Source organism: Coregonus clupeaformis, unplaced genomic scaffold (genome assembly GCF_020615455.1).
Source record: "Coregonus clupeaformis isolate EN_2021a unplaced genomic scaffold, ASM2061545v1 scaf0400, whole genome shotgun sequence".
NCBI classification, from domain to species: domain Eukaryota; kingdom Metazoa; phylum Chordata; class Actinopteri; order Salmoniformes; family Salmonidae; genus Coregonus; species Coregonus clupeaformis.
Window position 1 is genome coordinate 116,331 of NW_025533855.1, and position 27,557 is coordinate 143,887.

A 27,557-nucleotide genomic window follows, 5' to 3' on the forward strand; every position below is an offset into this window, starting at 1 on the left:
TATGTGTCTGTAGTCCTACTTGTATGTTCCTTACTGTGTCTTACAGAAGGATGATCTGGATGGGGAGATTGACCTGAAGTCCTGTGTAAAAGTGTCTGAGTTTGATGTAGAGAAGAACTATGGATTTCAAATACAGGTGTGTCTTTTTCACTGTCCCAATTCTTTTCTTCATTATGTGAAGATGAGTGACTGGTATTTAATGATGATCTCTTTCTCCATCTTCTCCCCATCCTTCTCTTTCCCTCACCACACCCTTTCCATTTCTTACTCTACTTTTCTCTCCTCTCTGTTGGTCAGACGAGGGAGGCAGTTGTCACACTGTCAGCTATGACTGCAGGGATCAGGAGGAACTGGATTGAGGTTCTGAGGAAGAGTGTTCGGCCCAGCAGCTCTCCAGACCTTACACAGTGAGTTCCTCCTCGCTCTGTGTCCCAGCTAGCAAATACACAATTCCCATAAGGAGTCCTATTTTTTTCTTATAGTGTACAGGCGGACTACTATGTCCTTGGGCAGTCGAGGATTACTTAGTCTCATTAATCATTTGTAAAGTTATGTTGCTTACATAGTGAATCACCAGGGCTTTCTTTTACGTAGTGATATTGAGTGTTCGGGCTGTTGCTGTGACCGTATTACCGCCACACTGGCAGTCATGAGTCATGACCGCAGTAAAATTCCACGTGACAGTTGAGTCATGGTAATCTCTGTTTATGCAGTCTGGACATGCTTTGGTAGTACCCAAGTTGCTAACAACCATAAGGTCCTAATGGCCTGGTGCTCAGGGCTCTATTGTCCCTCTAACCACTTTGACATCAATGCAAATGCTATTGAAAATCACATCAAACACTTAACAAAACAGTATTTTGCTATTAAAAGTCACCTCACTGTGATGATCAATTTGAAGAAAGAAGTTCAACAGCAGGTTGAAACTGTAAAACATGGTCATTGTGGATGTTGGGTAAAAGCCTAACACAAGGAAATGGACAGTGCTTTCTAAGATGATTAATTCAAATCACCCATACTCATATTTGAGCTTAAGCATAGGCCTATATGAGCCCAAGCCCCCCAAAAAACTTGAATTAAAATTGATTGAGCTGTTATACATTACATAGCCTATCGCATATTACGCATGGCAGAAAACATACATTTCTATTTATATAAGATATCTTTGGTACATAATTGGTCTAGCCTACAGTACACTCACTTGATGAGAGAACGACTGTGCAGCCTGAGGCTACTTTCTCAAATCATCAATAGCCTATAGTCTCATCATGCAGCCCATATGTTTTGATTTCCAAGACATTCTAAGGTTTGTATCATTCACAACTAAAGTTGCCAAATAACTCTAAATCTAGAGTATAGGACCTGTTTAACATGATCACTTTTATGCATAAACATATACTTTCTATTTCATTCAGATAAGTTAAATTATATTGTTCTTACTATAAAATAATTTAATATATAATAATGGCACAGGATTTATAAGCATATCTTGTCAGCTAAATAAACAAGCCTACAGCCTATGGCATGGAGCAAAACCAGATAACATACAGTAGGCCAACTCATATTCTGTTCTTCTGAAATACATTTTCTTCATATCATGTTTCTTTAGACCTGACTAAAATAAATAAGGGATTATTGTGATGGTGTATATTCAATTGATTTTTATGTAGATGTTCGAAAGGCGTATATGCATAGAGGCCTGGAGATGCTAAATGTGTTTGTTAATTAACGGTAAATTACCGTGAGACAGGCAGTTTTTTTGCATGACAATAACTGGCTGACAAAATGTAATGACCGCCACAGCCCTATTATTCTGTCACTTTATCGATCTGCACTCTGTCTCTCTGTCTGACTTGGTCTCTCCCTGTCCTTCCTCTCCTCCAGACTGCCTGACAGCAGTAGTGACAAGGAGAACTCTCGCTCCCTGGCCTCCACTCGTCGACCACCTTCTCACCACGGGGATGCTGGATCAGAAATCACCACCTCCACCGGACGCCGATTTGACTGTGTCGAGCTGTCACCAGTGCCCGTCCCCACTAGCCCTCTGCCAGCCACTCAGAGAGAGGCAGGGGAGGGGCAGGGCAGGGAGCACGCCCAATGGCAGGAGGAGAGGAACAGAGACGGGACCAGTAGCACATGGGAGCAGGTGCTGTTGAGGAAAGGGCCAGGTGTAGGCTCAGATCCCAGGATAAGAGCAGAGGAGGACATTGAGAAAAAGTGGGCAGAGTTTGAGCGACTGCCACTAAAGGAGATGAGGTCACTACTGCCAATGGGCTCACGGTCCAGCCATCCAGCCAATGAGGCGCTGCAGAGGGAGGTAGTGCGTGGAGATGTTTTTCAATTTGCAAACACAATAAATAAATGCAAATTTACTATTCATCTAGATGATTCATCTACAGATGAAGTTAAACTCTTTAACACTAGGCTTGCTCTATAATGCGTGCAGGATGGTAATCAGGCTCTCTGCAGTAATACTGACCCTGTCAGTCTTCAAAATACCAAGAGGAAGGTGTTATAGGGGCTTAGTTAGCAATACCTGTTTGCCCTGAAAAATAAAGTAAGACAGCAATTCCCTGGTTCTAGAACTGTGAGTTTATCAGATGTCGATAGTGGAAACATTGCTTAAAGTCTCATTCCATCTTTGAGTGCTGTGTCATGTGATAACATTGTATAGTGTGCTGTTGACTACTGTGTCTTCACAGGGGTAGTTTTAGGACTCGTACAGACCATACAATCATATCATGGGGTTGGGGGAATCTGGTCCAGATTAATTTACTCGTTGCACTGTGTCCCTTTGTCTATGGTCCATACAGTCCCTAACATTTCCCTTGAGACACATGACCTGCATGATGTGTGGGATTGATATGACTGCATGGAATATGGCATTCAAATCAGTTTGGTTCAACCCAGTAATTCCATACCCCGCCGCCTCTCTCTTTCTGTCAGTGAGCTTTACCGCCACTCTCCCTTTGTGACACTCAGGTGGCGTCTCTGAGGCAGCAGCTGGAGCGTTTGCAGGGAGAAGGATGGGGTGGGGGGACGGTGGGGGGAGGTAGCTGTGGTCGGGAGGCTACGTGCGGCCGCAGCCTTCAGGCCATGGAGCGGGCCCACAAACAGGCCCTGGAGGAGCTGCAGAAGCAGCATGCCCGCGAGACCCGGGAGCTGGAGAGGGACAGGGACCGGCTGCTGCGGGAGGAGACCCAGGACACAGCACAAGGTCAGGGGTCAAGGGTCAAAATTGTACATAAAGTCATTAGCACCCCAGTTCAAGAACTTTTGTTGTTTATGAAACGTGTGACGTCAGAATGGAACATAGAAGTCAACACCACAGCATTTCATGTGGTAATAGTATATTTGTTTTGAGATCAGATCACATCACATCCTCCCCCCTCTCTGTGGTTTAGTTATGGAGACACTGAAGAAGGCCCACAGGGAGGAGCTGGAGAGAGAGGTGGAGAAGGCAAAGAGGCTTGGTGGAGGGAGTGCCAACACACAGACCCTACGCACACAGCAGCAGTGAGTGCGCAAAACAACCTGCACACACCTTTACATACATAGTACACTCTGTGCCATCATTTTAGGGCTGGGCGGTATACTGTATATGACTATATACTGGTGTTGATGCACAGACCGGTTTGGGTTTTTACTTTACCTTCTATAACGGTATTTCAATATTTGGTTTGTTAAATGTGATAAGCAACTCTGTGTGTAATATCCGTTTTTATAGTTTACTCAGTTTGCTACTTCAGTCCTTCTCCCTCTCTTCCTGCTGCATGCCGCTTCCCATACCAAGCCCTGCCCCCTGTCACTCAAGGAGAGAGCAATTGCTTGACCATGGAGTCACAAGCACTTTCTTGCTGTTCACTTTGCAGTCTGCATGGTAAGATAGATGCAACAAGATGTTGGTGACAACGATGTTGCTTTCCACTATTCGTTTGTGTGTCTTACTGTCTGCAAACTACTGTCTGCTATTTTGTATTTTCTTAGCAAGTTGTTGCTCAAATAAGTTGTTAGCTGCTAATTCTAGTTAGCTAGCTAGCTGGTTAAATGTACTAAGAGTCAGAGCAAACGTAGCTAGCTAATACGCAAGATGGCACCGATAGACATGGCCCCCTTGTTTCAGGCTCCTAAGAAACTTTGCAGTATTCTTTAAAAAAAAGAGAGAATTATTTATCACGTTATTAGCCCAGAACGTTCTTTGCATTATTACATACAGCCGGAAAGAACTTTTGGATATCAGAGAGGTGTGCACACCAACGCCGCCAGCGGAGAAGAGCTATTCGGAGTGGACTTTTAGACCAACTCAGGAGGCGTGCACACCATCCACCGCTTCCGAGTATATTACTCGCTAATGTTCAGTCCCTGGACAACAAAGTAGATGAGCTCAGGGCGAGGATCTCCTTCCAGAGAGACATCAGGGACTGTAACAGTCTGTTTCACGGAATCATGGCTCTCCCCGGATATACTGTCCCCGTCCATACAGGCAGCTGGGTTATCAATACATTGTGCAGATAGGAAGAAAGGCGGTGGTGTATGTTTCATGATGAATTACTCATGGTGTGATTGTGGCAATGTACAGGAACTCAAGTCCTTTTGTTCACCCAACCTAGAATACTTCACAATCAAATGCCGACCACATTACCTCCCTATCAAATTTTATTTGGTTATCGTCACAGCTGTGTGTATTCCCCCTCAAGCCGATACCACGACAGCTCTCAAGAAACTAAAATAAAATGGTATTTGCAACATGCGCCGAATACAACAGGCGTAGACATTACAGTGAAATGCTTACTTACAAGCCCTTAACCAACAATTCAGTTTTGTTAAGCAAATAACTAAAGAGCAGCAATAAAATAACAGTAGGGAGGCTATATACAGGGGGGTACCGGTACAGAGTCAATGTGTGGGGGCACCGGCTAGTCGAGGTAGTTGAAGTTGAAGTAATATGTACATGTGGGTAGAGTTAAAGTGACTATGCATAAATAATAAACAGAGTAGCAGCAGTGTAAAAGAGGGGGGTGGGGTGGGGTGGGGGGGCAGTGCAAATAGTCCGGGTAGCCATGATTAGCTGTTCAGTATTCTTATGGCTTGAGGGTAGAAGCTGTTAAGAAGCCTTTTGGACCTAGACTTGTCGCTCCGGTACCGCTTGCCGTGCGGTAGCAGAGAACTACACTGGACCTTGTACAAACTGGAAACCGCATATCCTGAGGCCGCTTTTATTATAGCTGTGGACTTTAATAAAGCAAATCTGAGGAAAATGCTACCGAAGTTCTATCAACACATTGCCTGCAGTACTTGTGCTTTAAAAACTCTCGACCATTGTTACTCTAGCTTCCGGGATGGCTACAAGGCCCTCCCCCGACCTCCCTTCGGCAAATCAGATCACGACTGCGTTTTGCTCCTCCCTTCCTATAGGCAGAAACTAAAACAGGAAGTACCCGTGCTAAGGTCTATTCAACGCTGGTCTGACCAATCGGAATCCATACTTAAAGACTTTTGATCACGTGGACTGGGACATTCCGGGTTGCCTCTGAGAATAACATTGACAAAAGGCACCTAAAGGAGGACTCTCAGACCTTTAGAAACAAGATTCTCTGGTCCGATGAAACCAAGATTGAACTCGTTGGCATGAATGCCAAGCGTCACGTCTGGAGGAAACCTGGCACCATCCCTACGGTGAAGAATGGTGGTGGCAGCATCATGCTATGGGGATGTTTTTCAGCGGCAGGGACTGTGAGACTAGTCAGGATCGAGGGAAAGATGAAGGAAGCAAAGTACCGAGATCCAGGATGAAAACCTGCTCCAGAGCGCTCAGGACCTTAGACTTGGGTGACGGTTCACCTTCCAACAGGACAATGACCCTAAGCACACAGCCAAGACAACGCAGGAGTGGCTTCGGGACAAGTCTCTGAATGTCCTTGAGTGGCCCAGCCAGAGCCCGGAATTGAACCCGATCTAACATCTCTGGAGAGACCTGAAAATAGCTGTGCGGCGACGCTCCCCATCCAACCTGACAGAGCTTGAGAGGATCTGTAGAGAAGAATGGGAGAAACACCCCAAATACAGGTGTGCCAAGCTTGTAGCATCATACCCAAGAAGACTCGAGGCTGTTATCACTGCCAAAGGTGCTTTAACAAAGTAATGAGTTAAGCGTCTGAATACTTATGTAAATGTCATATTTCCGTTTTAAAAATATATATAAATTAGAAAAAAATTCTAAAAACCTGTTTTTGCTTTGTCATTATGGGGTATTGTGTGTAGTTTGAGGGGAAAACATAATTTCATCCGTTTTGGAATAAGGATGTAACGTAACAAAATGTGAAAAGTCAAGGGGTCTGAATACTTTCCAAACGCACTGTATATGCTCCGGACTCCTACATTACTTGTCCTAATATTTCTATATTTCTTTAATTCCATTATTTTACTTTTTAGATTTGTGTGTATTGTTAGATATTACTGCGCTGTTGGAGCTAGGAACACAAACATTTCGCTACACCCGCATTAACATCTGCTAATCGTGTATGCGAGCAATAAAATGTGATTTGATTTAGATTTACAGCCTGGTACCAGTGCTGGTGTAGGCCTAGATAAGCATGTTGTTTGTGCAAATGTATTTTCTAAATCAGTGGTTCACAACTTTTTTCGGTTACTGTACGACTAACTGAATTTTGCTCTGCCTGAAGTATCCCGTCATGTGCATTTTACCAGTAAGCCTATGGTCAGGGATGGGCAAAAATGTACGACATACAGATACAAAATACCATAAAGATCAATGTATCAATATAAACTACAAAATACTGTAATGTCTTTAATTAAAATACATGTATTTTAAAATACAAAAATAAATTTGCAAGTCGCTGGCCCGAACAGCAACAACATTCTCAGTAAGGGTTACAAAATTTTTTTACTTGCCATGACTGATGTTATTTATCTACCTAGTTGAGCAAGTCACTGTCTGCTAAATGACCAAAATGTACACTACCAGTCAAAAGGTTGGACACACCTACTCAATCAAGGTTTTTTTTTTTTTTTTTTTTTTAATTACATTGTAGAATAATAGTGAAGATATCAAAACTATGAAATAACACATATGGAATCATTTAGTAAACAAAAAGGTGTTAAACAAATCAAAATATAAATTTTATTTTATATTTGAGATTCTTCAAATAGCTACCCTTTGCCTTAATGACAGCTTTGCACACTCTTGGCATTCTCTCAACCAGCTTCACCTGGAATGCTTTTCCAACAGTCTTGAAGGAGTTGCCACATATGCTGAGCACTTGTTGGCTGATTTTCCTTCACTCTGCGGTCCAACTCATCCCAAACCATCTCAATTGGGTTGAGGTCAGGGGATTGTGGAGGCCAGGTCATCTGATGCAGCACTCATCACTCTCCTTCTTGGTAAAATAGCCCTTACACAGCCTGGAGATGTGTTTTCGGTCATTGTTCTGTTGAAAAAAAAATGATCCCACTAAGCCCAAACCAGATGGGATGGCGTATCGCTGCAGAATGCTGTGGTAGCCATGCTGGTTAAGTGTGCCTTGAATTCTAAATAAATCACAGACCGTGTCACCAGCAAAGCACCCCCACACCATAACACCACCTCCATGCTTTACGGTGGGAAATACACATGCAGAGATCATCTGTTCACCCACACCGCGTCTCACAAAGACACAGCGGTTGGAACCAAAAATCCCCAATTTGGACTCCAGACCAAAGGACTCATTTCCTCCAGTCTAATGTCCATTGCTCGTGTTTCTTGGCCCAAGCAAGTCTCTTCTTCTTATTGGTGTCCTTTTAGTAGGTGTTTCTTTGCAACAATTTGACCATGAAGGCCTGATTCACACAGTCCCCTCTGAACAGTTGATGTTGAGATGTGTCTGTTACTTGAACTCTGAAGCATTTATTTGGGCTGCAATTTCTGAGGCTGATAACTCTAATGAACTTATCCTCTGCAGCAGAGGTAACTTTGGGTCTTCCCTTCCTGTGGCGGTCCTCATGAGAGCCAGTTGCATCATAGCGCTTGATGGTTTTTGCGACTGCACTTGAAGAAACTTTCAAAGTTCTTAATGTTCCGTATTGACTGTCCTTCATGTCTTAAAGTAATGATGGACTGTAGTTTCTCTTTGCTTATTTGAGCTGTTCTTGACATAATATGGACTTGGTCTTTTACCAAATAGGGCTATCTTCTGTATACCCCCCCTACCTTGTGTTGTGACAAGTGATTGGCTCAAACGCATTAAGAAGGAAAGAAATTCCACAAATGAACTTTTAACAAGGCACACCTGTTAATTGAAATGCATTCCAGGTGACTACCTCATGAAGCTGGTTGAGAGAATGCCAAGTGTGCAAAGCTGTCAAGGCAAAGGGTGGCTATTTGAAGAATATCAAATAGAAAATATACACTGCTCAAAAAAATAAAGGGAACACTTACACAACACAATGTAACTCCAAGTCAATCACACTTCTGTGAAATCAAACTGTCCACTTAGGAAGCAACACTGATTGACAATAAATGTCACACGCTGTTGTGCAAATGGAATAGACAACAGGTGGAAATTATAGGCAATTAGCAAGACACCCCCAATAAAGAAGTGGTTCTGCAGGTGGTGACCACGACCACTTCTCAGTTCCTATGCTTCCTGGCTGATGTTTTGGTCACTTTTGAATGCTGGCGGTGCTTTCACTCTAGTGGTAGCATGAGACGGAGTCTACAACCCACACAAGTGGCTCAGGTAGTGCAGCTCATCCTGGATGGCACATCAATGCGAGCTGTGGCAAGAAGGTTTGCTGTGTCTGTCAGCGTAGTGTCCAGAGCATGGAGGCGCTACCAGGAGACAGGCCAGTACATCAGGAGACGTGGAGGAGGCCGTAGGAGGGCAACAACCCAGCAGCAGGACCGCTACCTCCGCCTTTGTGCAAGGAGGAGCAGGAGGAGCACTGCCAGAGCCCTGCAAAATGACCTCCAGCAGGCCACAAATGTGCATGTGTCTGCTCAAACGGTCAGAAACAGACTCCATGAGGGTGGTATGAGGGCCCGACGTCCACAGGTGGGGGTTGTGCTTACAGCCCAACACCGTGCAGGACGTTTGGCATTTGCCAGAGAACACCAAGATTGGCAATTCGCCACTGGCGCCCTGTGCTCTTCACAGATGAAAGCAGGTTCACACTGAGCACATGTGACAGACGTGACAGAGTCTGGAGACGCCGTGGAGAACGTTCTGCTGCCTGCAACATCCTCCAGCATGACCGGTTTGGCGGTGGGTCAGTCATGGTGTGGGATGGCATTTCTTTGGGGGGCAGAACACAGCCCTCCATGTGCTCGCCAGAGGTAGCCTGACTGCCATTAGGTACAGAGATGAGATCCTTAGACCCCTTGTGAGACCATATGCTGGTACGGTTGGCCCTGGGTTCCTCCTAATGCAAGACAATGCTAGACCTCATGTGGCTGGAGTGTGTCAGCAGTTCCTGCAAGAGGAAGGAATTGATGCTATGGACCGGCCCGCCCGTTCCCCAGACCTGAATCCAATTGAGCACATCTGGGACATCATGTCTCGCTCCATCCACCAACGCCACGTTGCACCACAGACTGTCCAGGAGTTGGCGGATGCTTTAGTCCAGGTCTGGGAGGAGATCCCTCAGGAGACCATCCGCCACCTCATCAGGAGCATACCCAGGCGTTGTAGGGAGGTCATACAGGCACGTGGAGGCCACACACACTACTGAGCCTCATTTTGACTTGTTTTAAGGACATTACATCAAAGTTGGATCAGCCTGTAGTGTGGTTTTCCACTTTAATTTTTAGGGTGACTCCAAATCCAGACCTCCATGGGTTGATACATTTGATTTCCATTGATTAATTTTTGTGTGATTTTGTTGTCAGCACATTCAACTATGTAAAGAAAAAGTATTTAATAAGATTATTTCATTCATTCAGATCTAGGATGTGTTGTTTAAGTGTTCCCTTTATTTTTTTGAGCAGTGTATTTAGATTTGTTTAACACTTTTTTTGGTTACTACATGATTCCATATCTGTTATTTCATAGTGTTGTCTTCACTATTATTCTACAATGTAGAAAATAGTAAAAATAAAGAAAAACCCTTGAATGAGTAGGTGTCCAAACATTTGACTGGTACTGTATATGTGAAAATAAACATACCAAAATGAATTGCAAAGCACACTGGGTGGTATTATTATTGGCCTTGTTTCGGGGTGGAGCTCATTAGAATAATACTTGGCATCCTTTGCAATTGTTAATTTTTATATAATTTTATATTTAGTTCATTTAGTAGACACTTATCACACTATAGTGCTATCAGACTTCTGATACCAATGCAGGGTGAAAGAGGGCCCACAATGTGATCCGCTATAAAACAAATGGTATAGAATAGTAGTTTGCAAATGACAGTATTTTGAAAATACTAAATACATTGGAGTATAGTTCAGCCTAGTTCAATTCAAATGACAAAATACTGACAGTAATTAAAATACGTATTTCAAATACATGCAACAGAAATACTACCCATCTCTGCCTATGGTCTCATGAGTCTTTTCAAGTACCCCCTGTGGATAAGCCAAGTACCCCTGGTTGGGAACCACTGTTCTAAATCAGAGCGGAATAGGCGAAGCATAAATATGTAGCTAGCTACCTACCTACATGAGGTAAGAAAACATCTAATTAGGGTCCCCTGGAAACACTGACCAACAATTTAGGTTCCTACCCTGTCAATAATTCCTCCCTGGCTTATTCATTCGTTGTCATGTCAAACAACAATGTATACAAGGTGCTGCCCACTATATTCCAACTATAGAATTAGAATAGTCATTCTATTTTCTATTCTATTTTCTGTTTGACGAACCATCAAACAGGGAAAGAGTCAATACAGGACTAAGATTGAATCATACTACACCGGCTGTGACGCTCGTCGGATGTGGCAGGGCTTGAAAACTATTACAGACTACAAAGGGAAGCACAGCCGCGAGCTGCCCAGTGACACAAGACTTCCAGATGAGCTAAGCCACTTCTATGCTCGCTTCGAGGCAAGCAACACTGAAGCATGCATGAGAGCACCAGCTGTTCCGGATGACTATGTGATCACGCTCTCCGTAGAGTAAGTGAGTAAGACTTTTAAGCAGGTCAACATTCACAAGGCCGCAGGGCCAGACGGATTACCAGGACGTGTAGTCCGAGCATGTGCTGACCAACTGGCAAGTGTCTTCACTGACATTTTCAACATGTCCCTGACTGAGTCTGTAATATCAACATGTTTCAAGCAGACCACCATAGTCCCTGTGCCCAAGGACACCAAGATAACCTGCCTAAATGACTACCGACCCGTAGCACTGACGTCTGTAGCCATGAAGTGCTTTGAAGGCTGGTCATGGCTCACATCAACACCATTATCCCAGAAACCCTAGACCCACTCCAATTTGCATACCGCCCCAACAGATCCACAGATGATGCAATCTCTATTGCACTCCACACTGCCCTTTCCCACCTGGACAAGAGGAACACCTACATGAGAATGCTATTCATTGACTACAGCTCAGCATTCAACACCATAGTGCCCTCAAAGCTCATCACTAAGCTAAGGATCCTGTGACTAAACACCTCCCTCTGCAACTGGATCCTGGACTTCCTGATGGGCCACCCCCAGGTGGTAAGGTTAGGTAACAACACATCTGCCACACTGATCCTCAACACGGTGGCCCCTCAGGGGTGCGTGCTCAGTCCCCTCCTGTACTCCCTGTTCACCCATGACTGCATGGCCAGGCACGATTCCAACACCATCATTAAGTTTGCCGACGACACAACAGTGGTAGGCCTGATCACTGACAACGATGAGACAGCCTATAGGGAGGTCAGAGACCTGGCCGTGTGGTGCCAGGATAAAAACCTCTCCCTCAACGTGACCAAGACAAAGGTGATGATTGTGGACTACAGGAAAGAAAAGAGGACTGAGCACACCCCCATTCTCATCGACGGGGCTGTAGTGGAGCAGGTTGAGAGCTTCAAGTTCCTTGTTGTCCACATCACCAACGAACTATCATGGTCCAAACAAACCAAGACAGTCGCGAAGAGGGCACGACAAAGCCTATTCCCCCTCAGGAGACTGAAAAGATTTGGCATGGGTCCTCAGATCCTCAAAAAATTATACAGCTGCACCATCGAGAGCATCCTGACTGGTTGCATCACCGCCTGGTATGGCAGCTGCTCGGCCTCTGACTGCAAGGCACTACAGAGGGTAGTGCGTACGGCCCAGTACATCACTGGGACCAAGCTTCCTGCCATCCAGGACCTCTATACCAGGCGGTGTCAGAGGAAGGCCCTCAAAAATTGTCAAAGACTCCAGCCACCCTAATCATAGACTGTTCTCTCTGCTACCGCACAGCAAGCGGTACCGGAGTGCCAAGTCTAGGTCCAAAATACTTCTCAACAGCTTCTACCCCCAAGCCATAAGACTCCTGAACAGCTAATCATGGCTACCCGGACTATTTGCACTGCCCCCCCACCCCATCTTTTTACGCTGCTGCTACTCTGTTAATTATTTATGCATAGTCACTTTAACTCTACCCACATGTACATATTACTTCAACTACCTCAACTAGCCGGTGCCCCAGCACATTGACTCTGCACCGGTACCCCCCTGTATATAGCCTCCCTACTGTTATTTTATTTTTACTTCTGCTCTTTTTTTCTCAACACTTTTTTGTGGTTTTATTTTACTTTTTTATTAAAAAATAAATGCACTGTTGGTTAAGGGCTGTAAGTAAGCATTTCACTGTAATGTCTGCACCTGTTGTATTCGGTGCATGTGGCCAATAAAATTTGATATTTCTATGATTCCAACAGTTCACCAATTAACTAGGCCTTTTTGCCCATATCAGTGGCAGTGTGGAAATGATAACAGAAGTGCAGGAAATGCTGAACTTTATGAAAATGGTGGAAAAAAAGATTTGAGTTTGGATTGAACAGTATAGAACAATCAGAATGAGAACGCCCCATTTGAAATCACTTATTTGTTGCCACCTTAGGGTCATGAACTCCTCATAAAGCATATTTAGAACTTGTGTTATTGAAAAACATAATACCGTCATACCATCAAAAATTTGAAAAATATTGTGATATCTTTTGCCCATATCACCCTATATCATTATTTTAAGTAAAGGTCTAGAATGTTTAGGGACAGAGCGGTTGAATATGGAGACTCAACACAACAATTCCCCTCTTCTCTTTTAAGACCATTACCGCTGTGGTTCTTGTTAGGCACTTGAGGAATGCAGGCACATTTGGTCACGGATTAGGCCTTTTAGATTCCCTAGGCCTCCCAACTCTGCAGTACCATAACTGTGTGGTATGTGTTCTTCAGTGAGGGTGTGTATGGTGCCCTCCGAAAGTAGTCATACCTCTTGACGTATTCCACATTTTGTTGTTACAGCCTGAATTCAAAATGGATTCAATGTATTCTTTTTTTTGTCAGCAATCAGAATTCAACACACAATACCCTATAACGACAAAGTGAAAACATGTTTTGAGAAAATGTGCAAATTTATAAAATACCTCATTTACATAAGTATTCACACCCCTGAGTCAATGCATGTTAGAATCACCGTTGGCAGCAATTACAGCAGTGAGTCTTTCTGGGTAAGTCTCTAAGAGCTTTGCACACCTGGATTGTACAATATTTGTACATTATAATTTTTTTAATTCTTCAAGCTCTGTCAAGTTGGTTGTTGATCATTGCTAGACAGCCATTTTCAAGTCTTGCCATATATTTTCAAGCTGATTTTTAAGTCAACTGTAACTTGGCCACTCAGGAACATTCAATGTCGTCTTGGTAAGCAACTCCAGTGTACATTTGGCCTTGTGTTTTAGGTTATTGTCCTGCTGAAAGTTGAATTTGTCTCCCAGTGTCTGTTTGAAAGCAGACTGAACCAGGTTTTTCTCTAGGATTTTGCCTGTGCTTAGCTCTATTCCATTAATTTTTATCCTTAAAAAAACTCCCTAGTCCTTGCCGATGACAAGCATACCCATAACATGATGCAGCCACCACCATGCTTGAAAATATGAAGTGGTACTTAGTGATGTGTTGAGTTGGATTTGCCCCAAACATAACGCTTTGTATTCAGGACATAAAGTTAGTTTCTTTGCAAATTTTTTTGTTGTTGCAGTTTTACGTTAGTGCCTTATTGCAAACGGGATGCATGTTTTGGAATATTTTTATTCTGTACAGGCTTCCTTTTCATTCTGTCATTTAGATTAGTATTGTGGAGTAACTACAATGTTGATTCATCCTCTACAATGTTGATCCATCCTCAGTTTTCTCCTATCACAGCCAATAAACTCTTTAACTGTTTTAAAGTCACCATTGGCCTTATGGTGAAATCTCTGAGTGGTTTCCTTACTCTCCAGCAACTGAGTTAGGAAGGACGCCTGTATCTTTTGTAGTGACCGGGTATATTGATACACCATCCAAATTGTAATTAATAACTTCACCATGCTCAAAGGGCTATTCAATGTCTGCTTTTTTCTATTTTTTCTACCCATCTACCAATAGGTGCCCTTCTTTACGAGGCGTTGGAAAACCTCCCTGGTCTTTGTGGTTGAATCTGTGTTTGAAATTCACTGCTCAGCTGAGGGACCTTACAATTATCTGTATGTGTTGGGGTACAGAGATGAGGTAGTCATTCAAAAATCATGTAAAACACTATTATTGCACAGTCCATGAGTCCATGAAACTTATTATGTGACTTGTTAAGCACATTTTTACACCTGAACGCATTTAGGCATGCCATAACAAAGGGGCTGAATACTTACTGACTCAAGACATTTCAGCATTTCATTTTTTATTAATTTGTAAAAACATTACATTTTTAGAATTCTACTTTGACATACAGTGAGGGGAAAAAAGTATTTGATCCCCTGCTGATTTTGTACGTTTGCCCACTGACAAAGAAATGATCAGTCTATAATTTTAATGGTAGGTTTATTTGAACAGTGAGAGAGAAGAAAGAAAAAAAAATCCTGAAAAACGCATGTCAAAAATGTTATAAATTGATTTGCATTTTAATGAGGGAAATAAGTATTTGACCCCTCTCAATCAGAAAGATTTCTGGCTCCCAGGTGTCTTTTATACTGGTAACGAGCTGAGATTAGGAGCAAACTCTTAAAGGGAGTGCTCCTAATCTCAGTTTGTTACCTGTATAAAAGAAACCTGTCCACAGAAGCAATCAATCAATCAGATTCCAAACTCTCCACCATGGCCAAGACCAAAGAGCTCTCCAGGGACAAGATTGTAGACCTACACAAGGCTGGAATGGGCTACAAGACCATCGCCAAGCAGCTTGGTGAGAAGGTGACAACAGTTGGTGCGATTATTCGCAAATGGAAGAAACACAAAAGAACTGTCAATCTCCCTCGGCCTTGGCCTCCATGCAAGTTCTCACCTCGTGGAGTTGCAATGATCATGAGAACGGTGAGGAATCAGCCCAGAACTACACGGGAGGATCTTGTCAATGATCTCAAGGCAGCTGGGACCATAGTCACCAAGAAAACAATTGTTAACACACTATGCCGTGAAGGACTGAAATCCTGCAGCACCCGCAAGGTCCCCCTGCTCAAGAAAGCACATATACATGCCCGTCTGAAGTTTGCCAATGAACATCTGAATGATTCAGAGGAGAACTGTATGAAAGTGTTGTGGTCAGATGAGACCAAAATCGAGCTCTTTGGCATCAACTCAACTCGCCGTGTTTGGAGGAGGAGGAATGCTGCCTATGACCCCAAGAACACCATCCCCACCGTCAAACATGGAGGTGGAAACATTATGCTTTGGGGGTGTTTTTCTGCTAAGGGGACAGGACAACTTCACCGCATCAAAGGGACGATGGACGGGGCCATGTACCGTCAAATCTTGGGTGAGAACCTCCTTCCCTCAGCCAGGGCATTGAAAATTGGTCGTGGATGGGTATTCCAGCATGACAATGACCCAAAACACACGGCCAAGGCAACAAAGGAGTGGCTCAAGAAGAAGCACATTAAGGTCCTGGAGTGGCCTAGCCAGTCTCCAGACCTTAATCCCATAGAAAATCTGTGGAGGGAGCTGAAGGTTTGAGTTGCCAAACGTCAGCCTCGAAACCTTAATGACTTGGAGAAGTTCTGCAAAGAGGAGTGGAACAAAATCCCTCCTGAGATGTGTTCAAACCTGGTGGCCAACTACAAGAAACGTCTGACCTCTGTGATTGCCAACAAGGGTTTTGCCACCAAGTACTAAGTCATGTTTTGCAGAGGGGTCAAATACTTATTTCCCTCATTAAAATGCAAATCAATTTATAACATTTTTGACATGCGTTTTTCTGGTTTTTTGTTGTTGTTATTCTGTCTCTCACTGTTCAAATAAACCTACCATTAAAATTATAGACTGATCATTTCTTTGTCAGTAGGCAAATTTACAAAATCAGCAGGGGATCAAATACTTTTTTCCCTCACTGTAATGGGGTATTGTGTGTAGGCCAGTGACACAATGTAATCCATTTCAAATTCAGGCTGTAACACAACAATGTGGAAAAAGTTAAGGGATGTGTTGTGCATACCATGGTAATGAACAGTACTTTTATGTGTGTGTGTGTTTATGATTTTCTTTTTGCATTTGTGGTTAATGGGTGTGGGCAGAGGTTTCCATCTAAACCACTGTTGTACCACGAATGTCTTGTGAAACCAGAATTACTCAGAACAAAGCACACCCACTCTCACAACAGTTTTCAAGGTTAGATTTTTTGAAAGACTGCATGTTATTCATGAAATGGTCTGCCATGTATACACAACATGGCTGCCACTGTTTTGACTGTGCACAGCCAGTGCAGAGTGTCAAGTTTTCTACAGAATACCAGTAGTGTCTCTCCAGTTTTGCTTTTAATCTTAGGCATAATATAGTATTTACTATAATTTACATTTTATATATATATTAAATGTTTGTGTATCCTCTCTCGTCCCCTCAGGGTAGAGACCCAGGCCCTGCAGAGGGAGCTGTCCAGCCTGTCTGAGAGGTACTCCCAAAAGTGTCTGGAGCTGAACAGGGCTGAGCAGAGCAACGGGGAGAGGGAGAAAGACATCACTCGCAAGGAGAGCGAGCTGGAGCAGCTGAGGAAAGAGAACCAGGTGAGCTAGGAGTCTGGAGGTCTTTGTTATCAGCTGTTTGGGTCCTGTGCATTTAGCCTACTCTACCCTAACACTTTTGTTATAGACAAGCAATGTACGTGTCTATATGACACATTCAGCAGTTTGTCAGTATGCTCAATACTGTCAATGTTTTCTCTTTTCAGGACCTACAGGCCCGTTTGATGGAGGAGATCAGCCTCATGCGCTCCATTGTCACGGGCCAGGGGTCGGAGGGCGTTTCCCATGACAACCAGGACAGGCCGTCCTGTGAGCTGGAGGTGGGTCAGGAGGAGGAGGGGAGGAGATAAGTTGTAGAGCCCCTCAACAATAACAAGCGCCTCTACATACAACAATGACATGGGGGCACTTGTCTCATTTTTGAATAGAAAGGGAAGGGATTATGAAAGGCAGCGTGCAGTTGGTTACTATGTAGGGCAGTGACTTGAAGGACGTGTGTGGTACGATGTAAATATGTTGTGAACTTTTACATACACTACCAGTCAACATTTTTGACACCTACTCATTCAAGGGTTTTTCTTTATTTTTACTATTTTTTACATTGTAGAATAATAGTGAAGACATCAAAACTATGAAATAACACACATGGAATCATGTAGTAACCAAAAAAGGGTTACATCAAAATACATTTTCTATTTGAGATAACCACCCTTTGCCTTGATGACAGCTTTGCACACTCTTGGCATTCTCTCAACCAGCTTCATGAGGTGGTCACCTGGAATGCATTTCAATTAAGAGGTGTGCCTTTTTTAAAAGTTAATTTGTGAAATGTCTTTCCTTCTTAATGCGTTTGAGCCAATCAGTTGTGTTGTGACAATGTGGTGGGGGGGTGGTAACCCTAACCCTATTTGGTAAAAGACCAAGTCCATATTATGGCAAGAACAGCTCAAATAAGCAAAGAGAAATGACAGTCCATCATTATTTTAAGACATGAAGGTCAGTCAATGCAGAAAATTTCAAGAACTTTGAACGTTTCTTCAGGTGCAGAGTTACCTCTGCTGCATAAGTTCATTAGAGTTACCAGCCTCAGAAATTGCAGCTCAAATAAATGCTTCAGAGTTCAAGTAACAGACACATCGCAACATCAACTGTTCAGAGGGGACTGTGTGAATCAGGCCTTCATGGTCGAATTGCTGCAAAGAAACCACTACTAAAAGACACCAATAAGAAGAAGAGACCTGCTTGGGCCAAGAAACACGAGCAATGGACATTAGACCGGTGGAAACCTGTCCTTTCGGTCTGGAGTCCAAATTGGAGATTTTTGGTTCCAACCGCCGTGTCTTTGTGAGACGCGGTGTGGGTGAGCGGGTGATCTCTGCATGTGTAGTTCCCACTGTAAAGCATGTGGAGGAGGTGTTATGGTGTGGGGGTGCTTTGCTGGTGACACTGTGTGATTTATTTAGAATTCAAGGCACACTTAACCAGCATGGCTACCACAGCATTCTGCAGCGATACGCCATCCCATCTGGTTTGGGCTTAGTGGGACTATCATTTGTTTTTCAACAGGACAATGACCCAAAACACACCTCCAGGCTTTTTAAGTGCTATTTTACCAAGAAGGAGAGGGATGGAGTGCTGCATCAGATGACCTGGCCTCCACAATCCCCCGACCTCAACCCAATTGAGATGGTTTGGGATGAGTCGGACGGCAGAGTGAAGGAAAATCCGGCAACAAGTGCTCAGCATATGTGGGAACTCCTTCAAGACTGTTGGAAAAGCATTCCAGGTGAAGCTGGTTGAGCGAATGCCAAGAGTGTGCAAAGCGGTCATCAAGGCAAAGGGTGGCTATTTTGAAGAATCTCAAATATATAAAAAATCTTGATTTGTTTAACACTTTTTTTTGGTTACTACATCATTCCATATGTGTTGTTTCATAGTTTTGATGTGTTCACCATTATTCTACAATGTAGAAAATAGTAAACATAAATAAAAATCCTTGAATGAGTAGGTGTCCAAACTTTTGACGGGTGCATCATTTGACTTCACTGCACATTGGAACACTGCCCCCTGCTGGATGCTGTGCCCCATGGAGACGCCAGAGGTGTTTTTAATACACATTTACATTACATTTTAGTCATTTAGCAGACGCTCTTATCCAGAGCACAAGTTAAATGGTGACTGCACTTCCTGGTGTGGCCTCGTTTTTTAGATTTGGTTCATTAAGAAATGCTAGCGGCCATGACTGAATTCAACCGTGCGTTGGTTTGATGTGGGTGTCTCGTGTTCGTGTGTGTTCGCATGTGGGAAGAGTTATTTATTTTGCCATTTAGCTTCAGCCGGCTTTTGTGCGACCGTGGCAAAGTTGGTTTGACTTTGGATAGCCTATCTCCGGGGCTAGTTGAATTTCTGCAATTTATAGTTGGAGGTTAAGTCATTGAAATTTGGAGCTATTGGAATTGTACATATTGTCCCATGTACATTGTGTAATTTAACGATGGTCCTTAACTAGCCCCATAGGATATCCAAAGTCAACCCAAAGTTACCACAGGCATTACGATTGGGTCACGTGCAGCTGTACTCCGAATTGATGATTACTTGTGTGTTGCCAGATGTGGGCAGGATTGAAACAAACCCAACCTTCATTTAAGTCCCATGTAGCTCAGTTGGTAGAGCGTGGCGTTTGCAACGCCAGGGTTGTGGGTTCGATTCCCACGGGGGGCCAGTATGGGAGAAAAAATCATAATCATAATTATGCACTCACTAACTGTAAGTCGCTCTGGATAAGCGCGTCTGCTAAATGACTAAAATGTAAAATGTAATGTTGTGATGCAGTCACAACAACAAGTCTCACAAAACTCAGTTTTGGACGAGACTGACTTATTACCAAAATTATCCTTTTTACACTTTGTAGTCAATTTTGACAGAAAACATGTTTCTGGCTCCTGTAGATGCCACATGGTCTGTTTTCTAAATTATACATTTTTAGGGACAGTTGCTCTTAGTCTGCTCAGTGCCTTAGATGTTGCGTTGATGGCTCTTGTTAGCTTGTAATAATATTATATTTTGTTTTGACACAGGTTCTTCTCAGGGTGAAGGAGAATGAGGTGCAGTACTTGCACAAGGAGATCAGCTGTCTGAGGAACGAACTGCAGTTCCTGAACACGGTACTGGTTCACTGTGTATCTGTGTGCAGGCATAATGGTCTGATATGTTTTCATCTATAGACGGGGTGGCTGACAACGTCACAAATGATGCATGTGTATCGATGTGGCCGGAAGGCATGCGTTATGATTCTGAATGGTCAGATAGCTAGGGGCATTTCCATCGAAAAGGATCCATAAGCACCAACATGTGAAGTTCATAGGAGCACATCAAATTGGGTGTCAAATGATAGCTAAGAATGTATATTTTGGGGGAATGAAGGCATAAACCAGGTTTCCATCCAACCTTTTTATGCGAGTAAAGTACATGTCGGATAATTTTTTTTTATGACAGGCCTGATGGAAACAGAACATTTTTCTTTAAACTTTTCAAATGTCGAACAAAACAAAATACGCTACAGAAGGTGATCTTTTTGCGAGAAATGACGGTAGAAAAGCTTTTATGCGCAAATATTGCTATAATAACCATCATATGGAAGTAAACTTGGAGTCACGTGATGACATATTGTGTAGTCCTCCTACTACGACTCGTCGGGAAGCAAGACGTTTATTAGGCTACAGATGAAGTAAGTTATGATGAACTTCATAGGGTGGTGAATGTGCTTGATGATCTTTTCCAATAAATATCGAGAGTCTTATTCTGGTGACATGATCATCAATGCTTAACTCACTCTTTTGTCCATAATATTCTCATCATGTAGGCTATACCCGCACTGTATCTGGGAGCTGTTGGCTAGAGCACACGTGCCAATACCAGTGGGCACACTCTCTATATAACACACATTTATTTTGTGAGGAAAACCATCAGTAGCGTTGAAAATGTGATTGAAACCCATTTAACTTGTGCGTAATTGTTTTTATGCAGATTTTAGAATATTCACATGAAAATCTGTCACCAATTGGATGGAAACCTAGCTATTGATACATTTTTCTGATTCATTATAAATTACAACACATAGCCTACTGCATATTACTCATGTCAGAAAAACATAAAACAAAACTGATTTTAAGATGTCTTTGGTACATAATTGGTCTAGCGTATACTCTCAAATTAAACAAATTTGAGTAATCGGCTTTGTGTGGACTGTATTTCTATGCATACTAGATGGACTAGTTAATTTATTATATGCTCCAAAATGTCTATCCACGAGTCTGGGAGAGAACGAATAGCCCTAGGCGACACAGATGGTTCATTGATTGTGCAGGGCGATTTTGAATAGCCTAGTAATACCTTTAGCCATACAGAATATCTCACCACCATGCGTTTCCATCTCCTCCTTTCTCTATGGATGTTCCCGACCAGATTTCACTTGGTTTCCCAAATATAAGCACTGGGTAGCTGCACGAGCAAGGTCGGAGAGCCCATTGCATACAGAGTTTGGGTGGAATATCACCTGTTGCGCAGCGAGAGCATGCTCCTCAAACAGTGGTTGATGCATGTAGTGAAATAAGTGTTCTTATATTTATTTCTCAGCTGCTCAAATTAAGCACATGCTCAGCTATAAAACCGAAATTGATTTATTAGACATTCTTTTAAATATAGATGTTGCAAAGGTGCGCATCAGTGGCTTGTATGCGGCTTGTATGCTTGGAGGCCTGGAGATACTAAACATGCATGACTATAACCTGTTGACAAAAGTTCATGACCGCCACAGCCCTATTCACAAACCAGTTGGGTCACCTGCTACTGTCTTCCCTTCCACTCGAATACTGATATGTTCAGCTCATAACTGTTTTCTTTGTCTTTCTGTTGTCTGGTGGTCAAACCAAGAGTGTTAAAAATGTATGTCTGGACAACCAGCATCCTCACCCACTGAGCACCGACCGACACGTCCATGAACGTTGAAATTTGGTCACTCCATCCTAGCCTTGATGTTAACGTCCATAGATGGACTGGACCAAATCTGAACCTATCATAGACGTACAGTACCAGTCAAAAGTTTGGACACATCTACTCATTCAAGGGTTTTTCTGAATTTTTTACTATTTTCTACATTGTAGAATAATAGTGAAGACATCAAACTATGAAATAACACATATGGAATCATGTAGTAACCAAAAAAGTGTTAAACAAATCAAAATATATGTATATATATATATAGTGGGGGAAAAAAGTATTTAGTCAGCCACCAATTGTGCAAGTTCTCCCACTTAAAAAGATGAGAGAGGCCTGTAATTTTCATCATAGGTACACGTCAACTATGACAGACAAAATGAGAAAAGAAATTCCAGAAAATCACATTGTAGGATTTTTTATGAATTTATTTGCAAATTATGGTGGAAAATAAGTATTTGGTCAATAACAAAAGTTTCTCAATACTTTGTTATATACCCTTTGTTGGCAATGACACAGGTCAAACGTTTTCTGTAAGTCTTCACAAGGTTTTCACACACTGTTGCTGGTATTTTGGCCCATTCCTCCATGCAGATCTCCTCTAGAGCAGTGATGTTTTGGGGCTGTCGCTGGGCAACACGGACTTTCAACTCCCTCCAAATATTTTCTATGGGGTTGAGATCTGGAGACTGGATAGGCCACTCCAGGACCTTGAAATGCTTCTTAGGAAGCCACTCCTTCGTTGCCCGGGCGGTGTGTTTGGGATCATTGACATGCTGAAAGACCCAGCCACGTTTCATCTTCAATGCCCTTGCTGATGGAAGGAGGTTTTCACTCAAAATCTCACGATACATGGCCCCATTCATTCTTTCCTTTACACGGATCAGTCGTCCTGGTCCCTTTGCAGAAAAACAGCCCCAAAGCATGATGTTTCCACCCCCATGCTTCTTTGGATGCAACTCAGCATTCTTTGTCCTCCAAACACGACGAGTTGAGTTTTTACCAAAAAGTTCTATTTTGGTTTCATCTGACCATATGACATTCTCCCAATCCTCTTCTGGATCATCCAAATGCACTCTAGCAAACTTCAGACGGGCCTGGACATGTACTGGCTTAAGCAGGGGGACACGTCTGGCACTGCAGGATTTGAGTCCCTGGTGGCGTAGTGTGTTACTGATGGTAGGCTTTGTTACTTTGGTCCCAGCTCTCTGCAGGTCATTCACTAGGTCCCCCCGTGTTGTTCTGGGATTTTTGCTCACCGTTCTTGTGATCATTTTGACCCCACGGGGTGAGATCTTGCGTGGAGCCCCAGATCGAGGGAGATTATTAGTGGTCTTGTATGTCTTCCATTTCCTAATAATTGCTCCCACAATTGATTTCTTCAAACCAAGCTGCTTACCTATTGCAGATTCAGTCTTCCCAGCCTGGTGAAGGTCTACAATTGTGTTTCTGGTGTCCTTTGACAGCTCTTTGGTCTTGGCCATAGTGGAGTTTGGAGTGTGACTGTTTGAGGTTGTGGACAGGTGTCTTTTATATTGACAACAAATTCAAACAGGTGCCATTAATACATGTAACGAGTGGAGGACAGAGGAGCCTCTTAAAGAAGAAGTTACAGGTCTGTGAGAGCCAGAAATCTTGCTTGTTTGTAGGTGACCAAATAGTTATTTTCCACCATAATTTGCAAATAAATTCATAAAAAATCCTACAATGTGATTTTCTGGATTTTTTTCTCTCAATTTGTCTGTCATAGTTGACGTGTACCTATGATGAAAATTACAGGCCTCTCTCATCTTTTTAAGTGGGAGAACTTGCACAATTGGTGGCTGACTAAATACTTTTTTCCCCCACTGTGTGTGTGTGTATATGTGTGTGTGTGTGTATATATATATATATTTATTTATTTATTATTTTAGGTTCTTCAAATAGCCACCCTTTGCCTTGACTCTGTTGTTGTTGTTTTTATCGCACTGCTTTGCTTTATCTTGGCCAGGTCACAGTTGGTTAAATAAAGGTGAAATAAATAAAATAAAATGACAGCTTTGCACACTCTTGACATTCTCTCAAACAGCTTCATGAGGAATGCTTTTCCAACAGTCTTGAAGGAGTTTCCACATATGCTGAGCACTTGTTGGCTGCTTTTCCTTCACTCTGCGGTTCAACTCATCCCAAACCATCTCAATTGGGTTGTGGTCGGGTGATTGTAGAGGCCAGGTCATCTGATGCAGCAATCCATTACTCTCCTTGGTCAAATAGCCCTTACACAGCCTGGAGATGTGTTTTGGGTCATTGTCCTGTTGAAAAACAAATGATAGTCCCACTAAACTATCGCTGCAGAATGCTGTGGTAGCCATGCTGGTTAAGTGTGCCTTGAATTCTAAATACATTGCTGACAGTGTCACCAGCAAAGCACCATCACACCACCTCCATGCTTTACGGTGGGAACCACACATGCTGAGCTCATCCGTTCACCTACTCTGCGTCTCACAAAGACACGGCGGTTGGAACCCAAAATCTCAAATTTGGACTCATCAGACCAAAGGACAGATTTCCACCGGTCTAATGTCCATTGCTCGTGTTTCTTGGCTCAAGCAAGTCTCTTCTTCTTATTGGTGTCCTTTTAGTAGTGGTTTCTTTGCAGCAATTCGACCATGAAGGCCTGATTTACGCAGTTTCCTCTGAACAGTTGTTGAGATGTGTCTGTTACTTGAACTTTGTGAAGCATTTATTTGGGCTGCAATCTGAGGTGCAGTTAACTCTAATGAACTTATCCTCTGCAGCAGAGGTAACTCTGGGTCTTCCTTTCCTGTGGCGGTCCTCATGAGAGCCAGTTTCATCATAGCGCTTGGTTTTTAACTTGAAGAAACTTTCAAAGTTCTTGACATATTCTGAATTGACTGACCTTCATGTCTTAAAGTAATGATGGACTGTCGTTTCTTTTTGCTTATTTGAGCTGTTCTTGCCATAATATGGACTTGGTCTTTTACCAAATAGGGCTATCTTCTGTATACCAATCCTACCTTGTCACAACACAACTGATTGGCTCAAATGCATTAAGAAGGAAAGAAATTCAACAAATTAACTTTTAAGAAGGCACACCTGTTAATTGAAACGCATTCCAGGTGCCTACCTCATGAAGCTGGTTGAGAGAATGCCAAGAGTGTGCAAAGCTGTCATCAAAGCAAAGGGTGGCTACTTTGAAGAATCTCAAATATAAAATATATTTTGATTTGCTTAACACTTTGTTGGTTACTACATGATTCCATATGTGTTATTTCATAGTTTTGATGTCTTCACTATTATTCTACAATGTAGAAAATAGTAAAAATAAAGAAAAACCCTTGAATGAGTAGGTGGTACTGTATGTTTCACAAGTTTGGATAGCACAGTACAGTGAGTACAGTGAGTAGAGCAATGTAGAGTGCAGTCCAATACAATACAGTCATGGTCAAAAGTTATGAGAATGACACACATATTAACTTTCACAAAGTCTGGTGCCTCAGTTTTTATGATTGCAATTTGCATATACTCCATAATGATATGAAGAGTGATCAGATGAATTGCAATTAATTGCAAAGTCCCTATTTGCCATGAAAATGAACTTAATCCCCCAAAAAACATTTCCACTGCATTTCAGCCCTGCCACAAAAGGATCAGCTGACATCATGTCAGTAATTCTCTCGATAACACAGGTGAGAGTGTTGACGAGGACAAGGCTGGAGATCACTCTGTCATGCTGACTGAGTTAGAATAACAGACTGGAAGCTTTAAAAGGAGGGTGGTGCTTGAAATCATTGTTCTTCCTCTGTTAACCATGGTTACCTGCAAGGAAACACGTGCCGTCATCATTGCTTTGCACAAAAAGGGCTTCACATATTGCTGCTAGGAAGATTGCCCCTAAATCAACCATTTATCGGATCATCATGAACTTCAAGGAGAGAGGTTCAATTGTTGTGAAGAAGGCTTCAGGGCGCCCAAGAAAGTCCAGCAAGCGCCAGGACCATCTCCTAAAGTTGATTCAGCTGCGGGATCGGGGCACCACCAGTGCAGAGCTTGCTCAGGAATGGCAGCAGGCAGGTGTGAGTGCATCTGCACGCACAGTGAGGCGAATATTTTTGGAGGATGGCTTGCTGTCGAGGAAGCCACTTCTCTCCAGGAAAAACATCAGGGACAGACTGATATTCTGCAAAAGGTACAGGGATTGGACTGCTGAGGACTGGGGTAAAGTCATTTTCTCTGATGAATCCCCTTTCCGATTGTTTGGGGCATCCGGAAAAAAGCTTGTTCAGAGAAGACAAGGTGAGCGCTACCATCAGTCCTGTGTCATGCCAACAGTAAAGCATCCTGAGACCATTCATGTGTGGGGTTGCTTCTCAGCCAAGGGAGTGGGCTCACTCACAATTTTGCCTAAGAACACAGCCATGAATAAAGAACGGTCCCAACACATCCTCCGAGAGCAACTTCTCCCAACCATCCAAGAACAGTTTGGTGATGAACAATGCCTTTTCCAGCATGATGGAGCACCTTGCCATAAGGCAAAAGTGATAACTAAGTGGCTCGGGGAACAAAACATTGACATTTTGGGTCCATGGCCAGGAAACTCCCCAGACCTTAATCCCATTGAGAACTTGTGGACAAACAAAAACCCACAAATTCTGACAAACTCCAAGCATTGATTATGCAAGAATGGGCTGCCATCAGTCAGGATGTGGCCCAGAAGTGAATTGACAGCATGCCAGGGAGGATTGCAGAGGTCATGAAAAAGAAGGGTCAACACTGCAAATATTGACTCTTTGCATAAACTTAATGTAATTGTCAATAAAAGCCTTTGACACTTATGGAATGCTTGTAATTATACTTCAGTATACCATAGTAACATCTGACAAAAATATCTAAAAACACTGAAGCAGCAAACTTTGTGAAGACCAATACTTGTGTCACTCTCAAAACCTTTGACCACGACTGTACAGTAGTACAGTACACTTGTGAAACATGAGAATGGCATTCATATCCATAATTATGCATTTCTGTGTGGTATAGATCAGGGACCCATGATGTAATTCCGTTATAGTAATTCCGTTACCGGGTGTAAATTCACTTACTGTAGTTCAATAACCAAAATGGATTTTTTTCAAACTCAAGGTGCCATGTCATAGCTGACACTCCTTTCTTTCTGCAGACAGCTTTGAATCTTAATTAGAAGAAGATATATATATGAGTTTTTGGAAAACGTGGTTGCATAAAAACCTGAGGGAGATTTTACCGTGATTCCGTTACCAACTTCGCATCTGCACAGTTCTTCCGCTAAATTAGTTTATGTACAGTTTTCAGTGGAAATTGTGCATAGAGTTGTGTGGTTAGTTAAACTCTGAAATCAATGGTTTTTGTTTGGCATACATTTAAAAGTGAAAAAACAGTAATTCCGTTACCGTGGAATTTCCCCTAGCA

General features: G+C 42.8%; 1 protein-coding gene across 1 annotated transcript in view; it reads left to right on the forward strand.

The window, feature by feature from the left end:
• Positions 1–27,557, forward strand: part of triobpb (TRIO and F-actin binding protein b) — a 38,888-nt gene that overhangs the window by 2,845 nt on the left and 8,486 nt on the right. The window contains exons 4-11 of the mRNA XM_041863417.2: positions 47–136; positions 298–407; positions 1,885–2,317; positions 2,983–3,217; positions 3,405–3,516; positions 17,000–17,159; positions 17,324–17,437; positions 20,195–20,281. Of these exons, the coding sequence (XP_041719351.1) occupies positions 47–136; positions 298–407; positions 1,885–2,317; positions 2,983–3,217; positions 3,405–3,516; positions 17,000–17,159; positions 17,324–17,437; positions 20,195–20,281 (1,341 nt within the window). The remainder of the gene's footprint in view (positions 1–46; positions 137–297; positions 408–1,884; positions 2,318–2,982; positions 3,218–3,404; positions 3,517–16,999; positions 17,160–17,323; positions 17,438–20,194; positions 20,282–27,557) is intronic.